Here is an 18,088-nt window from a genome sequence, read left to right on the forward strand (position 1 = left end):
CCATGCCTGAGCCCTCATACCTCCATTCTTCCAGCCTGAGGCCCAGGGGAGGGAGAGGGAGAGAGCAGCGCAGGTCGGGGTGTGTGTGGGGGGGAGAGTCTGTTGTTGGGGGGCCCAGCCTTGAGCAGGAAGTGGTCATGGCAGCCTCACCTTTAATGAATGTCTAGGGTCCCGGAATCTAGGCAAACCAGGTCCTGGGTAGCTTACTGAGAAAAAGAGATGCTGTTGAAACTGAGGCAGCACAGCTGAGAGCTGGGGTGTGCAGGCAAGGCCCTCCACCGCGGCTCCAGTAGGGGCCTCAGCTGCCTCGTGGGCTGGATGGCCCATGTGTCCCTTCACAGCTCCTATGACTGCCTGCGAGACGACCCCTTTGCCCATGACTGGCCGGTGCTGCCCCAGCTGCCCGGGCTGCACTACTCCATGAACGAGCAGTGCCGCTTCGACTTTGGCCTGGGCTACATGATGTGCACTGCGGTGAGTGCAGGAGTCACAGGAGCCGGCACCTGCAGGGCTGGGGGGAGGGTGGGGCCTGGGCTGCTTGATGTGCACCGCGGTGGGTGCAGGAGCGGGCACCTGCAGGGCTGGGGAGGGGAGCCTGCCCTGGGCCTGGCTGGCTTCCTCGGAGGTGGCTGGAGTTGGGGCAGCTCCTGGGGACAGGTGGCACCCCACGAGCGTCCCTGCATTTGGAAGTGGCCTGGCAAGCTGCTGGTGCTCTCTTCCAGTTCCGGACCTTCGACCCCTGCAAGCAGCTGTGGTGCAGCCACCCTGATAACCCTTACTTTTGCAAGACCAAGAAGGGGCCTCCCCTGGACGGGACCATGTGTGCACCTGGCAAGGTGAGTGAGGCTGACAGCAGGCACCGCAACACACACAGATCTCTAGGGACAAGCCCAGCCCTGCCCGCGAGGCAGGGCGGGGGGCCTTCTCGGGGTGACCCCTGCCTTCTTTCTAATAATCCCGTACTTGCCACTCCAGAGCTCCCCCACCCCCTTCCCATGCACGATTTCCTTTGTCGGAGCAAACCTGGTGTCTCAGAGCTCCTCTTAGTGCTTCGAGCGCCCCCTCAGGAATCCCCTCCTCTGAGGAGCAGTTTTGGGGTTCTGGCAACCTTCGTCCCCCCTGCACACTGTGGGTCACCTCCCCTTGAGGCCAGCATTGGGGTCTGGTGGCCACTGGGTCCTCAGGCCCAGCATCAGGCTTATCCTCTCCATCCCTGCGCCTCAGTGTTTGCCCCCTGGTGGGCAGACTTGTCCCTCGAGGTCGCTGGACGGCTGCCCACTAGCCTTCTGGTCACCCCAGGCTCACTTCCCAACTTGTGGCAGCTCAGCCAAAAGGGCCTTCTCCTTCCCCAGCCTTCCAGCTCCACCTCCGGGCCTGATTCTCGTTGGTTCAGATGAGATCACACGCCCACTCGGCAGCCAATCACTTGCTAGGGGGCGGGCTTATGCAGATAAGCCTAAACCTGGGTCTCGCTCAGAGGGCTCCGCCCCTGGAAGCCGCGTAGACCGGGCGGCGCGTGGGGCGGCGCGTGGGGCGGCGCGTGGGGCGGCGCGTGGGGCGGCGCGTGGGGCGGCGCGTGGGGCGGCGCGTGGGGCGGCGCGTGGGGCGGCGCGTGGGGCGGCGCGTGGGGCGGCGCGTGGGGCGGCGAGGACTCCGGTCTGGAACTCCAACGGCAGGCCCAGAAAGACCCCCGCATCGCCTGAGGTCCCCCGCACTGGTCTTAAACTTTGCTTCATTTTAGTCGCTGGCGGAGCTTCTTAAAGACTCAGGTTCCCAGTCCCCTGAAGATTTTGGTTTGGAACAAGCATCTGGAATCATTTTTTTATTTTTAATGTTTAAATTATAGTAAAATTCACATAATGTAAAATTCACCGTTTTAGCCACTTTGATGTGTACAATTAAGTGGCTTTTGGTACATTCACAATGTGCAAACCATCACCACTATCTAGTTCTAGAACTTTTTCATCACCCCAAAAGGAGGCCCCATTGAGCAGTGACTTCCCATTCCCCTCCTCTCTCCAGCCCTGCAGCCACTAACAGGCCTTCAGTCTCTATGGATTTGCCTGTTCTGGAATTTCATATGAATGGCATCGTACGATTTGCGTCGTTTTATGACTGGCTTCTTTCACTTAGTGTAACGTCTTCACGGTTCATTCGTGGTGTAGCATGTGTCAGAATTTCCTTCCTTTATAAGGCTGAATAATATTCCACCATATGGATAGACTGCATTTTGTTTATCTGTTTCTCCATCGATGGATATTTGGGTTTTTTCCACCTTCTGGTATTTGTGAATAGTGCTGCTATGAATATTTGTGTGTATTTTTTTGTTTGAAGGCCTGGGAATTGGTATTTTTAGGGGTGCCCCAGCTGATTCAGCTGTGCCCCCAGACTTAACGAACTGTTACCAGTCAGAGGTGGGGGGTGTTGCTAATACGCCAGGGACCTGGTGAAGCCAGAACTGATCACATAGCCCTCCTCCCCGCAGGAGCTGGATGGAGGGAACAGGGCCTGGAAGCATTTGCTGTAACTCCAATGGGGAGCTCAGGAATTGCGGAGCTGGAGGGTGAGACTGTCTCAGTGTGCCTTCCTACTGCAGTCCACCCCTCCCATCCACTTCCTCCCAGTCCACCCTGGGCAGAGAGAAGGTGGACGCAGTGGGAGGCAAACCTGCACAGGTGTGCTCGTCCAGAGGTGTGTGGCTGGCCTTCGTCCCACAGGAACCCTGGCCACTGGGAGAAGCAGGCCAAAGAACGCCTGCACCCCCAGCTGACTGATGGGGCTGGTCTGCTGAAGGAGGCGGGCAGATGTAGCCAGAGTGCCTCCTTCTAACAGAAACCACTGGCCTGGCCACAGCCCTTCACTCTTTTTTGGTGGTGGGACCCTTTGTTCCTTCAGCCCAGTAAATAAAGTCACCATTTTATGTATTAAAAACAGCATTGTGCTGATTGAGGGCTGGAGCTGCGGCTGGCTCAGCCTGCCCTGGGTCACAAAAGTGTAGGTTAGAAGCTGACCCAGATCAGCATTCTCGGGGTAGGGGGTGTGGGGGCAAAGGGAAAGAGGGTCTCCTGGGGCCTATCAGAATCTTCTGCTGGTGTGCGTTTGCATGGTTCGATATCTTACTTATTATTGCAGTGTAATTTTATAAATAAATAAATAAAGGAGAACAATCATCCTTTATTTACCCCTTTCCTGCAAGAAAAATCACAGAGGCAAGGAGAAAGGGGAGTGAGGAGGAAGTAGGGGGAGGTCTGGCCAGGTTAGAGAAATATCAGGGCACCAGATGCAGCATCTCAGGGTCCGGGCTGTGCCCAGCTCCATGCTCAGGCCCTGGCCACAGCCGCCCTGGCCACAGCCACCCTGCCCGGGCTCCTCACTGTCCACACTCTACAGAGGGTCATCCCAAGCACGCTCTCCCCTCTTGGCCTCCACTGCCGCATCGTACCCCTGCTCACTCATAGTTTTGTGACTCCGCCATTTCCCACAGATGGAGCAATCTGTATCTATATTCTGTGTGCTGAGATGACCTGGAGAGAAAGCAGAAAGCACAGAGGAGCAGCTGCCCTCCGCCCTGTAGTTCCACTGTCCGCCGAGGGTGGCGCTGTGGGGCCGGGTAGGCGTCGGCGGCACGGAGGATGGGGCTGGCAAGAGCGAGGGCCGCGGAATCAAGGGTTTCGGGCAGGCAGGTCTGGCTGAGAGAGGAGAGATGAGCATGTTGCCCTTGGGTGAACCTGGGGCTGAGGCTGAGGAGGCTCCACGTCACTCAGCTCCATAGTCGTTCATTCATTCATTCATTGCACGTGTCAGGTCCACTCCGCTTCTCTCGGACCTCGCTGTCTGGGGGGTCGACCAGGAGCGTGCAGAGGCAGCGGTGACACGGTGGGGAGGAGAGGGATGGGGTGTGGCCTGTTAGGGAGCTCAGAGAGGCTTCCTGGTCAGTCACCTGGGAGAAGGGTGGACAAAAGTGGGACCAGCATTCCAGGCTGGAATACCACGCTGGGCAGAGCAAGGCGAGGAGGGCTGGGGAGCGTAGAGGAGACGAGCATGATGTTTGAAGACTAGTGTGTTAACAGAACATTTGAGGCATGGTAAAGCCAGCAGATCAGGAGATGATTGCCATTGAGGAGATAGCTGTTCCTTATGCATCCCAACAGGAGGGGCCACACCAGGAAGCACCGTGTGAGTCAGGAGGCAGGGGGAGGCGGGGAGGTGTAGTTTCCACAGAAAGGACCAGAGGAGGCAGGGCAAGCAGGCTTAGGAATAATTTGAATAACTTCAGGGGACTCTAGGGCGTCGGAGCTGCCTGGGGTGATTAGGGCAAGTGGCTGGAGCGCGAGAGCCCCATAGAAGAGGTGGTTGGGGGTGCGCTCTGGACTCAGTGCTTTGCATTTGAAAAGCACGCTCCCTAGTGAGTGGTTCACTATCTCTGGGAATTGGTGAACCCTGGGAGGGGCAGTCCCTCCAGGGTCAGCGGGCTCCAGATGTATCAGAATACAGGAAACAAATGACATGGTTAACACACCTGGCTCCCCAGGATGCTGGAGAGATGGTGGGAGAGAGACAAGGACGGACTGAACTAAAGATAGCCCTTCCTGTGCTTGGGCCATGTGCTGCCCTGTCCAGGGTGCTGGAGGCGTTGTCAGCTCTGCTCTCAGACAGCCATGCCCTGTGGCCACATAGCTTGTGCCCAAGACACCCCAGAGGCAGGGTCAGGCCAAGCACAGATGGTCCTCCCACATGCCTCTGCCCCTCAGGCCGGGCTGTTGGGCTGACCTTGCCCTCCCTGTGTGAGCCAGGGTCACTGTGGCGGGCGGAGTGCAGGCCCAGCTGGGTCAGGGATGTCTCCTGCCTCAGTGTATCTTGGCAGGAAAGAGTCCTCATGTGCTCTCACATTCACATGCACATCCCTCACATTCACATCTTGGGGCAGCAACGCCCACCCTAAGTTTTCAGAAACTCCTTAGAAGGGCTGTTTTAGAGATAGATGCCCAGTGCACAGACCCAGTGACGCCTCTGTGTCAGAACCCACGCTTCCCTGCATAGTTGAGAACTGGCAGGCAGGCAGAGTGACAGGGCCAGCCCAAGGTCTGGGTACAGGAGTTTAAGCCCAGGGTCTCTCCTTCCTCATGGTGTGACCTTCAGCCATCCTTTCCCCCTCTGGCAAGTCACCTAAGAGTCCACATCACTTATCTTCACATCCTGGCCCAGGGTACCTGCTCGGGACTTGCTGGTGGGTGGAGGACAGAAACCCAGGACCACAGCCGTTCAGAAATGCTAAACAAGCATTTCCTAAAAAGAACAGTCTGCCTTTCAGGCTGTCAGACCGACCTGGCAGTGTCCCAGCCTGGGGACAGCAAGAGCCAATGACTAGTCAGGTTGGGGACAACTCTAAAGGCTGGGCCAGCCAGAGCTCTGAGCGGGATCAACGGAGCCCCACGTTGTGGCCGCATCACTGTTCAATGCCTCACTCTCCCCAGAGGCGTTGATCCAAGAGCGCTCCCCAGGAAAATGCCTGCACTCAACCTCTCTGCCGCTGAGTGCAATTTCAGGGAGCCGTGCTCCCTCTCCAGGCCCGAGGTGCTCCCACGCGTCCTCCTGGTTCTGTCTCTCAAGCAAGCCCTTCCTTGCCCCCCTGCTTTGTGCACATCTCTGCTTGGGAGCCCGCCTCGCCTCTTCCTTCCTAACACAGGCCTCTCCCCCCTCCTGATCCACGCGCGCTCCAGGCCTGCCTTTGCCCCAGCCTGAGCCCGCACGAGCCACTGCAGAGGCTGCTGCTCTCTGCATTCTCCTTCCCAGGCTGCACTGTTTCAGTAAATTTTGTTTGCCCTGCAGTGTGCAGCTGCTGATGTTGCCCCTGAGAAGGTTGCAACCTTGGGCAAGTGCACAGCCACTCTGGCCTCACAGCCCCCGACCCCCCACACGGCCCTAGGACAGTGGAATTAGCCAGGCTCTCTTTGTCTCTTTCTCTGATCTTCCTACTAAGCTTCTGGCTGTTCTGTTGAATGTTGGTATCACAATCAATTAGTTTTCACAAGCTGCTGACTGATTGCTGTGTTGTTTTTGATAATGCCCTGGGGTACAACTTATCTACAGTATGACACTGGTTAAATTCTAGACCCTTCACCGGGGTAGGGTGTTGCCAGTCTTTGAGGCTTGCTCAGAGTCCAGGAGGGATCTTAGCTGCCTTTTCCCTGGTTCTCTTTGTTACACTTGTGGTGGGTTTGCCATTTTACTTGTGGCTACTAATATCCTAGAGCTACTGGCCTCCTCTCTATTGCTCACTACCAAGATTTCTGTTGTTTCTGATAGTGCTAAGGGCATGAACTTCCCAAGCTCTGTTCCAAATAAAGTTGGTCCCATTAGGGAGAGCCATGGCGCTCTCTGTTCTGCCTTTTCCTCTGGGAAGACCGCTGTGCCACTGCACTGGAGGCAGGAGCAGGGTGGCCTGCTTTGCCCAGGGTGACACTCCTGGTTTACAAGTCGGTCACTGATTGGGGATGGCAGCCCCTAGTCTTCTTGATTTCCCCTTTCAGCATGAATCCTCTGCCCTACGAGCAAGCTGGGGAAGGGACTATCAGGGACCAGTATACCTGGCCTGCCACCCCTGGGAGTGGGGACTGGGTGGGTGAAGAGAGCCCCAGGCCTCCAGTCTCCCCTACCCGGAATAGACTTTCTGCAACACGTATTTGGGAGGTATGGGAGATGCCAGTGGCTTGCCTTCCCCAGGGTGAAACCACAGCCCCAGACTGGGAGTGGGGAAGACAGAGAGCTCTGTCGTCTAGGCAGTAAAGCTTCTGTCACGCTGAGCTGGGGAAAGGGTGGGAGAGGGTTGTGGCTCAAATGCCATAGACTTTCACTGTTCCTACCAAGATTTAGTAGATTTTCTTGAGTAAGTTTTTCTCCATTTCTTATATTGACCTTAGGATAATTTTCAGATGCTTTAAATGGTGGTTTTTTAAAAATAATTTTCACCAGTTAAATGGTTGTTTAACTGAGGAGAGAGTTCACCAAGCTCCTTGCAGCTCCATTCTAGAAGTTTCCGTTTACTGCCTGTTTTTGTAGATAAAGTTTATTGGAACACAGCCATATCCATTCATTTACATGTTGTCTGGGGCCAGCCGCTTTCATGCTCCGATGGCAGTGGAGTACTTGCAACAGAGATCGTGTAGCCTGCAAAGTCCAAAATAGGTACTCTCTGGCCCTTATAGGGAAAGCTTGCTGAGGAATGCCTGCGTTATCCTTCTCTTCCTTCTCTGGAAAACAATACCACAAAGTTATTGTCACACGAAGAGGTCATGAAAGAGTATCCCGTTAGAACTGCAGAAAAGTTGTGTCAGTCAATCGATTTGAAAAAAATCACTGTCCTCTGTTTTTGGTTGTTTGCGATATTGGTCAGTTTTTAATTTTTTGTGATGTATTTTTTATTCTAAATCAACATTCCATTTTATACCTAATTTGTATTTTTAATTTTGCAATTTTCTCCTTCAAGTGGGCCCTAAATTGTCTAAGCTTCCTCCCCGTGGGAGGAAGGGGCAGTGTGCTCAGACTCAAGCTGGAGAATTGTGTTCTGCACCCCAGCGTTCTACTGACTGTATTCGTGAATTTTTACCATGTCAGCATATCACCTGTCCTTCATTTCCATATTTCCTTTAAATCGCCTTTTTTACTTAAACAAGTAGATCTTGCATGTCTCTGAAGTCACTGGCTTGATGTGCCACCTCCATCTTTATGAATGTCCCCTGTGGGCACACTGTCTCCACCTGGAGACAGGTGTGGGGCAGCATGTGGCCGGGGGGACAGAGGAGGCTGGACAAGGTGCCAAGGACGGTGGGAGGCCCAGGCGGTGGTTGGGGGCAGCTGGGTGGGCCAACACCTCCCTGGGCCTCCTGACAGGGCTCTGAGCATCTGGGGGCATCTAGGGCCAGCTTGGCTCGTGCCTCCAGAGCCAGGCGGTCGTCACAAGCACTGCAGGCTGAGGGGGTGGGGAGAATGCAAGCGGTGGGTCAGGGAGTAACCGGCTGTCTTTCAGCACTGCTTTAAAGGACACTGCATCTGGCTGACGCCTGACATCCTCAAACGGGACGGCAACTGGGGTGCCTGGAGTCCATTTGGCTCCTGCTCACGCACCTGCGGCACAGGTGTGAAGTTCAGGACCCGCCAATGCGACAACCCACAGTGAGTTGGCCCTGATATTTCCCAAATTTCCCAGGTGGGAGCTGCAGTCCCTGAGGCCCCTCACTAGCCCCCTGTCCTGCAGGGCCCCTCCGGCCACACATTGGTCCTGGAGAGGTTGCGAGGGCAGACAGCCCCGGCCCCTCTTCACCCTCCCTGGGAGGAAGCTGAGACTCAGAGAAGGGAGGGCTCAGGCTCCCTGGCCACATGGCCTGCAGAGGGCTGAGCTAGCCCTGGAGACCTGGAAACCTGGCCTCCTGACCCCTGGCCTGGGGCTGTCGCCCTACCTGGCCAGTGCCCTACTCTAAACACTGCCTCGCTCTGCCCTGCTTGGTTGAGGGTGCCAAGGATAGAAGAGGGAACAGAGACCAGGAATTGGGGACAAGGCAGGGGGCTTTCTGGGGCCCCAGGACACTGAGCAGGGGAACAGCTGTTCCCATCAGGCAAGGGGCAGGAGCAGTGACATGCCACCTGTGCCCAGCTGCCTAGGAGAGAGACAGCCTGGAGAGGCTGCCTCCATGCCCACCAGACTCCCCCTACCCACACTCCCTGTCCTGCCTCCAGTGCAGGAACCAGGGCCTATGCTGTGCTGTCCTTCCCGAAAACCCCTCATTCCCCCACTGCTCTGCCCAGCACCACTTTCATATTCATGCCGGGGCCACTCCTGCCTGAACCCTTGGCCTTGGCCTTGCCTGGTTCAGTGCCCATGGCGGGTGGGGGAGGAACCAGAGGGCCCAAGCCCTGGGCACCTGCAGCCCAGGTGACTCAGTTAGCACCCTGGGCCTCAGGCAGCCTGCCCTGTGGGGTTGTTGTGGGTACACGTACAGTGATGTGAACAGGGCCTGGTGTGCAGGAAGAATCCCCCAGACGGCAGCTCGCGCTGCTCTTCCACCTGCCCAGAAGAGGCCCCTCAGCTATTGGGAGACATGTGGCCTTTTTCTTTCTTTGGGCTGTCTAGTGTTTTAAAGATTTTGATGTACATGAAAATTGATTTACATTAAAATTTGGAATTTCACATAAAAAAGCAAACCAGATTTCCACCTTCCAAATTGGGCGCCATAGCAATGTCAGGCCCAAATACAGGCTGGTGGGTGACTCAGGCTGCCCCCTCGTGGGCAGCCCCACCCAGCCATGTTCACTCACCTCCTCCACCCACCTGGACCCCCTAGATATTTGAGTTGGGGCCCTAAGCCCTAAGCCACAGGCTCATCACACTTTCTTGGCCCCTGCCAGTCTCAGCAGAAAGTGTCCGTGACTTTCTGTGCGTGTGTGTTTTTTTGGGGGGCACAGGTCTCTAGCTTCACGTCAACTTTTCAGAGGCACCTATAACCCCCAAATTTAAGCCCCACAGGTGTCTGGGGCCTGTCCAGACAGGCTGCGACCTGCAGACAGGCTGCGACCCCGTCTCTGCGGCAGCTCCGGTGCTCTGCTCCATCAGGCTGCTGTACTTTCTCTTGCCAGATCCTGAACTGGCCACTGGGCAGCCAGAGGGGGCGGCAGTCACCCCTCTGGGGAGAGGGCGGCAGTCACCCCTCTGGGGAGAGGGCTCTAGTCCACATGGGTGGGGAAGGAAAGACCACACCTCAGGGACACCTGTGCTGGGGCCGGCCGCCCCAGCTCGAGCCTGGAGAACTCTTCTCCTGCTTCAGACCAGCTCCTGTCTGAGGGCTCCGGGCCGCTGTCCCAGCCAGGTCCAGAGGCAGGAAGGGGCCCACGTGCCCTGCCACTGGGTCCCCTCAAGCACCCCTGGGGCTATTACACTTTTCTCAGGATGAGATTGACTGAGTGACGCGATTGGTCTCTGCTGCTCCTTCCTGTGCGGATGGAGGAACTTGAGTCCAAGGTGCACAGTGAGCAGATCTGGCCTAACCCCCCGGCGTCCAGGTTCTGAGCCTCATGCCTGATGCTGGGCTTTTGGGGTCCAGTGGACTCACCCTCAGGCCTGGCCTGGCTCAAGGGTTGGGGGGCTTCCATGTTCTGTGTCTCCCCACCTGCACCCTCTAGGTAGTTTTTACCCCTCTGCTGAACCAGTCTCCGTGGTGGTAGCAAGGGACAGGCACAGCAGTGACAGGAGCGAAGCTGCCAAGACTGCCTGTGAGCCCATCTGTTCATGAAGCCCGTCAGGCCCGGATCGGGGGGTGGGGGGCGACCACTGCCAGCTCTCCCTCCACGTCAGCGGCTGTCGGCAGGGGTGCGGCTGCGCAGAGCTGTAACGTTGTTTCATTCCTTTACACTGGGGTCAGTCGGAGACATGCGGCTGTAGTGCCCAGAGCATTTCAGAGCTCACAGGCTCCATGTGGCCTCTTTGTCAGCAACCCCCATGGGTCCCACAGGCCCCCCTCTCACGCGCTCTCTAGGTGATGCCAGCTGGACCTCACACTGCCCATCTTTAGCTCCTACTCCCTGTGCTCTCTTTGGCTTGTGACGCTGGGGCCAGAGGGAAGACGGCCGCCTGCTCACTGGATTGAGTTCCCTCCGTGTTCTTTGCTCCCCCCACTCTTATGATTGCACAGCTGCAGTCTCCAGTGTCTAGCTCTTCGCTTGCTCTCCCCCCCGCTCCCCCGGTCTCCAGCTTGCGCTCAGTTGTGGAGTTAGCACGGATTTCCTTTCGAAGTAGTACGCCTCCTGCCTGGGCTGGCCAGCAGCTCCAGGGACAGCCTGGCTCCTTCCTGCTATTTCCCAGACTGTTGCTGCACAGATGCCCCTGGGCTCCCGCACCTGCGCGCAGGCCTGCACCCCCTTCTGGTGATGCCCTTGTTGTACTGTCATTGACTGTGGTCCCATCAGTGATCAGTGGTGTAAATCTCAAAGTTGCCGTTTCCTTCATCCTCCCCACCAAACACTGAGGTCTCTTGGTTCTTCCTCTCCAACTGGTTGTTTCCACCAGCTTCCCTCGAGAACGTGGTTCTGTGCGGGGCCTCACAGGTGCGACTCCTTTCTTCCCCTCTCTGCAGCGCACAGCAGCAGCAGCCACCCCCTGCCGCAGGCAGAGCACGACTTTTGTCCAAGTCTCAGGTGCGGTGTTGGGTCCTGCTCAGCTCTGCCACACCTGGCAAATGGCGACACAGAGGCCCCCAGCTGCTCTCAGGGCCCTGGCCTGCCGTGTCCCACCACCCCGCCCGCCAGAGGCATCTGCTGGCCCCCAGCCCGGCCTTTGCTGTGGCGTTAGTGCTTGGTGGACTGGTGTGTTCTCAGCGAAGTGAGGGAGTTACAGAAACGCAGCCCGCGTTCTCTGAGCTGGGGAAGCTGGTGGGGGCACTCCACTGTGTGCCTGCCGCTTGTGAAGAACCTGTGCTGAGGGGGTTCCACCATTTCAGAATTGCTCTGAGTTCCTGCCATGTGTCAGGCACAGGCCCAGGCCCGGATGCAGAGGAGACTCACCCAGCTCTTCCATCCTGGGGCTTACGGCCAGGGGTGGAGGTGCAGAAGCTAAACACCCGGTCACAGCCCGCTCTTGGTTCACGGTCACAGCAGCGGGAGCTGGGGGCCCAGGGGCCTGGCAGATGCTCCTTCCCACGGGCCCAAGGAACATGACCAGCCCATCTTACTTAATGCTCAGGCCTGGGAGGCGGGGGATGGCGGGGCCTGTGGCTGGGGCAGGGCTAGGCTAGGTCCCTTCACTCAGCAGAGCGTCCCCTCTGAGATTCAGGGACGCCCCTGAACCCCACGAGAGGCGCCTCAAGTGCTGGCCTCTCCCTGGTGGCACCAAGCTGCAGGCCTTTGCTTCCTCTTCCAGCCCGGCCAACGGGGGCCGCACCTGCTCCGGCCTCGGCTACGACTTCCAGCTCTGCAACCCGCAGGACTGCCCAGATGCCCTGGCCGACTTCCGCGAGGAGCAGTGCCGGCAGTGGGACCTGTACTTCCCGCATGGCGACGCCCAGCACCACTGGCTGCCACACGAGCACCGGGATGGTGAGCTGGCATGGGGGCCGAGTGGGTGCTCTGCGCGTCCCTTCCCACTGAGGCTGCACGGGCAAGGCTGCCGGCCACCCTGGGCTGCCAGCAGAGCCCACCCTGGCCCCTGTGGCTGCCAGGGCCACTCCTGGGCTGGGGCCTGGGGCCTGTGGCATGGCAGGACTGCAGTTAGAGGAGTCAGGAAGAACCTGGCCCAGGGTGCTGGGAGAGGGCCCTGCTGGAGGCTCCCGCAGTCACCACCAGTGGACGAGGCTGGGGCTTTGTGGTCAGGACGTCTCAGGGTTGGGGTGGACCCTGCCGAGGAACCAGGCCGCCTCTGGCCTTCTCATCTCTCAGCGGGAGCTCTCAGCTCCAAGTGTCAGAAAGCATGACTGGATCTGGTGGCAGCATTAAAGGCCTTCCTTGGTTCCTGGGCTGAAAAGTCCGGGAACTCTGACACGATAGTGTTCGTACCCCATTCGGGTCCTCACCCCCTTCACGATGGCATTCTAAACACAAGTTGCTGTCCCTTCCAGGCACTGGGCAGGAAAGGGTGGCAGGGGCCGCGGCCTGCTCAGTGCTGGAGGTGCTGCCGGAGCAGACAGGGCCCTCCCTCTCAGAGGGAGGCTGCAATCTGGTGGGCAAGGTAGATGCTCGTCAAATGATGGCCCAGTGTGTTTTAGGACCTCAGAAAATGCTGAGATGGGGAGGTGCCAGGGACCCGAGACTGAATCAAGGGGCATCTGGCCTTATTCAGGGTTTCAGAGAAGGCTGGCAGAAAAGGGTCTTCGGGCAAAGACCTGGAAAACAGCCATGTGCCATTGCTTCCTTGTGTCGGGGTCTCTGGGCGGGGCCTTGGGGATCTGAGATACTGCTGCACCTATAACAGCCTGGCTCCACTGGGACAAGCTCCTCCTAAATCTGACGCCCCAAGCTCCAAGGCCCTGAGACAGTGACACAAGGGGTGGTGGTCGCCTGCCCCAGGGCAGGTGCATGGGGCGGGGGGTGGGGGGTGGTGGGGGAGGGGGTGGGGTGGTCGCCTGCCCCAGGGCAGGTGCACAGGCTGGGGGGGGGGGGGGCAGGAATCCATCCGAACACCCTCCTGGGAGTTTCTCCCTCACATGGTGCTTCTCTCGAGTGAACTAGGGAAGGAAGGCAAGTGGTGCGGCTGGCACTGCTCGCCGACCCCCCGCTGCTCCCCTTCCAGCCAAGGAGAGATGCCACCTCTACTGCGAGTCCAAGGAGACCGGGGAGGTGGTGGCCATGAAGCGCATGGTGCACGATGGGACGCGCTGCTCCTACAAGGACGCCTTCAGCCTCTGTGTGCGTGGGGACTGCAGGGTGAGTGCCACGAGCGCCGCCACGGCCCAGGGCCTCCGCGTCCTGGGGTTGTTGGGAGGAATTGCTGAGGTTAAGTATGCAAAGTGTTGGAACAGCACCTGCCGCAGGGCCGGCTCTCAGCAAATGTCGGCCTACCCCTCCCTGTGCCAGCAGTTCTCAGACTTGGTGTGGCTGGAGTCACCGGGGGAGCTTGGGGGCTGCACCTGAGAGATTCAGGTCAAGGCTGGGCCGGGAGCATGAATTTCACGAGCTCCCCAGGTGATTGTTCGTGAGGCACTGCTGCGTCCTTGCACTCCACTGGGCACTGGACAGCTGCTTCTTTTTTTTCTTCTCCCCAAAGCCCCAGTGCATAGTTGTATATCCTAGTTGGAGTTGTTCTAGTTTCTTCCATGCGGGATGCCGCCACAGCATGGCTTGATGAGCAGTGTGCAGGTCCACACCCAGGACCCAAACCAGCGATTCCCGGGCTGCCAAAGCAGAGTGCGTGAACTTAACCACTTGGCCACAGGGCCTGCCCCCAGACAGCTTATTCTTGATCAGGGTGGCCCACTGTCTGTCTCATTGGTGTGGCTCTGTAGAAACGCCCTGCTGTGTTTTCCATTATTCTTACATCTTTGGCTTCAATCTTAGGCTGTCACAAGAGACAACTGTGGGACAACTCAGTATATGATAATAACATGAGCACCGACTCGCCCCCTGCCAGACTCCCTAGAAACAACTGGAACCCCCTGTAGAGTTTGTGTAGACAGGACTGACTGTAGGTGTCACCGAGGCTGCCTCTGTCTCACCTTCCTGAGAAGTGGGCATCCTCAGGACGTCTCTGGCAGAGAGCCTGGCAGAAGGCCACAGGTGCCCTGGAGGAGGAAGGTGAGGCTGGAAGACAAGGAGGCGGGTGCTGGGCAGTTGGGTGCCCTCAGGGCTTCTCTCCGCTCACAGGGCTTCAGTAGGAGCCCAGCAAGAGTGAAGGAGGCTCCTCCACAACACGGCAGATGGCCAAGAGGAGGCTGCTCTGGCTTGAGTCTGGCAGGGAGGCTGGCCACACAGTCTGCTCAGATGGTGAAACCAAATACCCCGAAACAAAGATAGCAGTGTCTCCTTTGTCCCCGCAGGGTTTTAAGTTATGGAGGCAACTGGGTGACAACACAGAGAGACCAATGCCATTGAAAGAAGAATTTATTGCTTCCATTTCCCGAGAAGGGGGCATACTGTGCTGTGCAGGGCCACTCAGGGGAAGCGCCAGATTTGGTCAGGAGGCAGAAAGGAGCAGGGAACTAGGTCCGAGCCTGCATTAGGGTTCCGTGGGAAAGGCAAGGTAGGGCGGGTAGAGGCTGAGGATCGGCCATTGTGAATAATTCCAGTAGACTCCAGGCTATAGGGGTGGTCCCCAGCCTTCGGGTGCCTGGCCTAGGAGGAGTGGCAGGGGAAGTACTGGCTTGTGTGAGAGGTGATGAGGAGGACAGTTGGTGGCATTTGTTGGTTTGGTTATGAAAGGTGGGTTCCTAGCATAGCCCTTTGCTGTCTATGAACTGGCCTGCCCTGGGAGGGGCAGCCTCTCCCTGGCCAGCATCACAAGACGCAGAAAAAATTTTCAAACATGATTAATATAGGCTGTCAGCATGGAAAACATTTAGTAGTAGAAGTTGCTTTTCATGGCAGCTGTGATGATGGTTGCAAACCTGACAGAGAAGTGAGAGCACTCACACACCCTGTCAGCACCAGGGCCATCGCTCCGCTCCTGACACTGGCAACTGGAGAAGACTGGTTAAGCGCCTCATTAACAGTGATTTTTAATGGATAACAGCAGGATGATAGATTTTTGCATAAGTAGAAAATATATACAGTTGTGTGTCACTTACGTCCTGAGAAATACGTCCTTAGGCGATTTTGTCGCTGTGCGAACATCACAGAGTGTACTCACACAAACTCAGACAGTAGAGCTCGGCTCTATAGTACTAATCCTGTGGGATCACAGTTGTATATGCGGTGCATCGTTGACAAAACATCGTTGTGCAGCGCATGACTGTGTATGATCATATTGCAAAAGTCACAAAACAAACGAGACAGAAAAGAAAGATTTAAAAACACACAAAAGACATGGGCAGTAGTGAGATGAAATATATGAGTCCCAGCAATGCCTGGGAATGTGAAACTCTTCTTTTAAAAGAATCTAATACTGGGTCAAAAAGCAATACCCTCGTGGATGCTGTCAATTTAGAGAATGTCAAAACAATGACTCGAGAAGGTCAAAAGTGAAGCGACAGCAGATGTGTCAGGAGAATAAAGGTGCATGCACACAGCGTACACACACAGCAAGGAATCAAGAGAATCAAGAATTGAATGTGGCCCATAGCTTCTTTTGATAAAGGGCACAATCCACAACCTTGATAAAGTAATGACATGCTATCAAATATGTCATCTAAAAACTGCTATGAAAAATGGAAAAATTGAAATAAGCCAGCATATTTCCTGATCTCATAGCTCGCCGACTGGCTGTCACAGATCAGGAGGGAGAAGAGCAGCACCTTACCAGCCCCACACCCCTCCCTGTGGCAGCCCTGCAGCCTCACTGCCAGCGCCTCCCCCCACCCAGCTGGGACCCAAGTGGGATCACACTGTCAGTCTCCTCTGTTCATGGGGATGGCCAGCCCCAGCCATGCAGAGCTGCCTGGGGACACATGGGCATCCCCAACCTGAGCTGTCCTCGGACCCATTAACCCCTTTAATATCTAAAGTGAGATTCCAGGCCAGTAGAAGGGCCCTGGGCTCCACTGGCCTCTTAGTTAAAGTCTCAGTGCCACATTCCCGCTAGTCCAGCTCAGGCCACTAGATCTCACACAGTGTCTCCTGAAGGCCCGTCCACGCTTGCCAAAGACAGATATGCCTGAGCTGGGGTGGTACTTGCCTGGCCTGGATGCTCAGAGATGAGCCGACCACCGCTGCCCAGACAAAAGTGGCTGTGTGAAACCCTCCTCCAGGTGGCAGGCAGGCCTCCCGACTGTGATGGTGACACATGCTGGTTTTGGGAAGTGGCAGATTTGTGATTTCAGCCCAGGCTTCTGTGCCTTAAAAGACCAATATTTTCCCCCCGACAGTTTATCACATTGCCTTCCTTTGCTAAATTTTTTTTTCCTCAGGAATTATTAAAATAAAAAAGAGCATTTCATTTTATTGATTGTTTTTCACCCTGCTCACTTCCAAACATGATTCAAAGGCTTATGATCACATATAGGTCAATAAAACCCAAAGATTGTTGAACTCTATGCACACATTCAAAAATCACACATGGAGGCTGGCCTGTGGCACAATGGTTAAGTTTGCATGCTCCACTTCAGTGGCCCAGGGTTTACAGGTTTGGATCCTGAGTGTGGACCTATGCACCACTCATCAAGCCATGCTGTGGTGGTGTCCCACATACAAATAGAGGAAGATTGGCAACAGATGTTAGCTCAGGGCCAATCGTCCTCACCAAAAAGAAAAGAAAAAAGGTGCATGAACCTCTGCTCTGTAGCCCCTTCATGGTCTAGAGCCCCTGCCCTCAAAGGTCCTTATAAGACAAAAGTCAGAAACCAAAGAGCAAAGGGAGAGGAAGCAGGTGGTAGGAGGATCTTGAGGAGAGAATTAGCCTGTTTGGGCTGTGCAGGGCCCTCTGAGGTCACACTGTCCGGATGAGTGAATGAGGCCCAGTGAGGGGGAGTGGCTGTCCTTGGTGGGTCCCCAGTGAGTGGGCACACAGGATCTGCCTTGCTCCAAAGCCCTGTCTCCTTCCCTTGTGTTGGGAATGGCAAAGGGATGCCCAGACCTGGGCCGCAGAGGGAACAGGTGCTGGGGCCTAGGGGCGTGGGTCAGGCCAGGGCCTGAGTGGGGAGGGGGTCTCACGTACACACTGCACCCTGCCCTCACAGAAGGTGGGCTGTGATGGGGTGATCGGCTCCAGCAAGCAGGAGGACAAGTGTGGCGTGTGCGGCGGGGACAACAGCCACTGCAAAGTCGTCAAGGGCACCTTCACACGCTCGCCCAAGAAGCTTGGTGAGTGCGCTCCTCCCTCCGGCCCCGAGCCGTCCTTGAGGCTCTGTGTGGGTTCAGACTGTTCTGGGGGTGGTCTGGGAGTGTGAGGTGGACAGAGAATCCTAAGTCAGGGACAGCTTGAGCCAGGCTCCAGGGGGATGGGGAACAGGGAGACTGGGGGCTCTGGTCTCAGGCTCAGGGCAGAGAAGGCTGGGATATAGGCGCACAGGGTGGGTCTTAGAAGACTTGATTTGAGGGGAGAGGCCTGAGGAGGACACCCCTCCCCTGCCCTCCGGGGCTGCCCAGCTGCCTATGGGCCCCTTGCTCCCTGCCCCTCAGCCCCTACCCCCACTGGCTGTCAGTAGGACTCTCCCGGGCCTGGGCTGGTCAGTGCAGCCTGGGGCCTAAGGGCATGGTAGGTCTGTCCCCCACGGGGCTATGGGATGGGCCTGGGGAGCTTGGGGTCCTGGCGGACCTGGGCTCTGGGAAGACAGCCCTCTGGGGAGCCTCACTGCAGGGCTGTGCCTCCACCTGGCCCTCCGCCCTCCAATTGGGCCTGCAGACGCTGACTGCCCCGCCTCTGTCTGAAATGGAGAGAAGCCGCTTGGCTTTGCCTCTTCCAGAAGAAGGCCATGGAGCAAGCGTGCGGGACTCCACACAGAGCGGGTGCCAGGTGCCA

General features: G+C 56.9%; 1 protein-coding gene across 2 annotated transcripts in view; it reads left to right on the forward strand.

The window, feature by feature from the left end:
* Positions 1-18,088, forward strand: part of ADAMTS2 (ADAM metallopeptidase with thrombospondin type 1 motif 2) — a 217,682-nt gene that overhangs the window by 172,550 nt on the left and 27,044 nt on the right. For both annotated transcript variants that reach the window (XM_023617040.2, XM_023617041.2), the window contains 6 exons: positions 342-474; positions 723-836; positions 8,027-8,172; positions 11,906-12,081; positions 13,271-13,404; positions 17,307-17,430. In XM_023617040.2, coding sequence (XP_023472808.1) covers positions 342-474; positions 723-836; positions 8,027-8,172; positions 11,906-12,081; positions 13,271-13,404; positions 17,307-17,430 — 827 coding nt within the window. The remainder of the gene's footprint in view (positions 1-341; positions 475-722; positions 837-8,026; positions 8,173-11,905; positions 12,082-13,270; positions 13,405-17,306; positions 17,431-18,088) is intronic.

This window comes from Equus caballus, chromosome 14 (genome assembly GCF_041296265.1).
Source record: "Equus caballus isolate H_3958 breed thoroughbred chromosome 14, TB-T2T, whole genome shotgun sequence".
In the NCBI taxonomy this organism is placed as follows: Eukaryota; Metazoa; Chordata; class Mammalia; order Perissodactyla; family Equidae; genus Equus; species Equus caballus.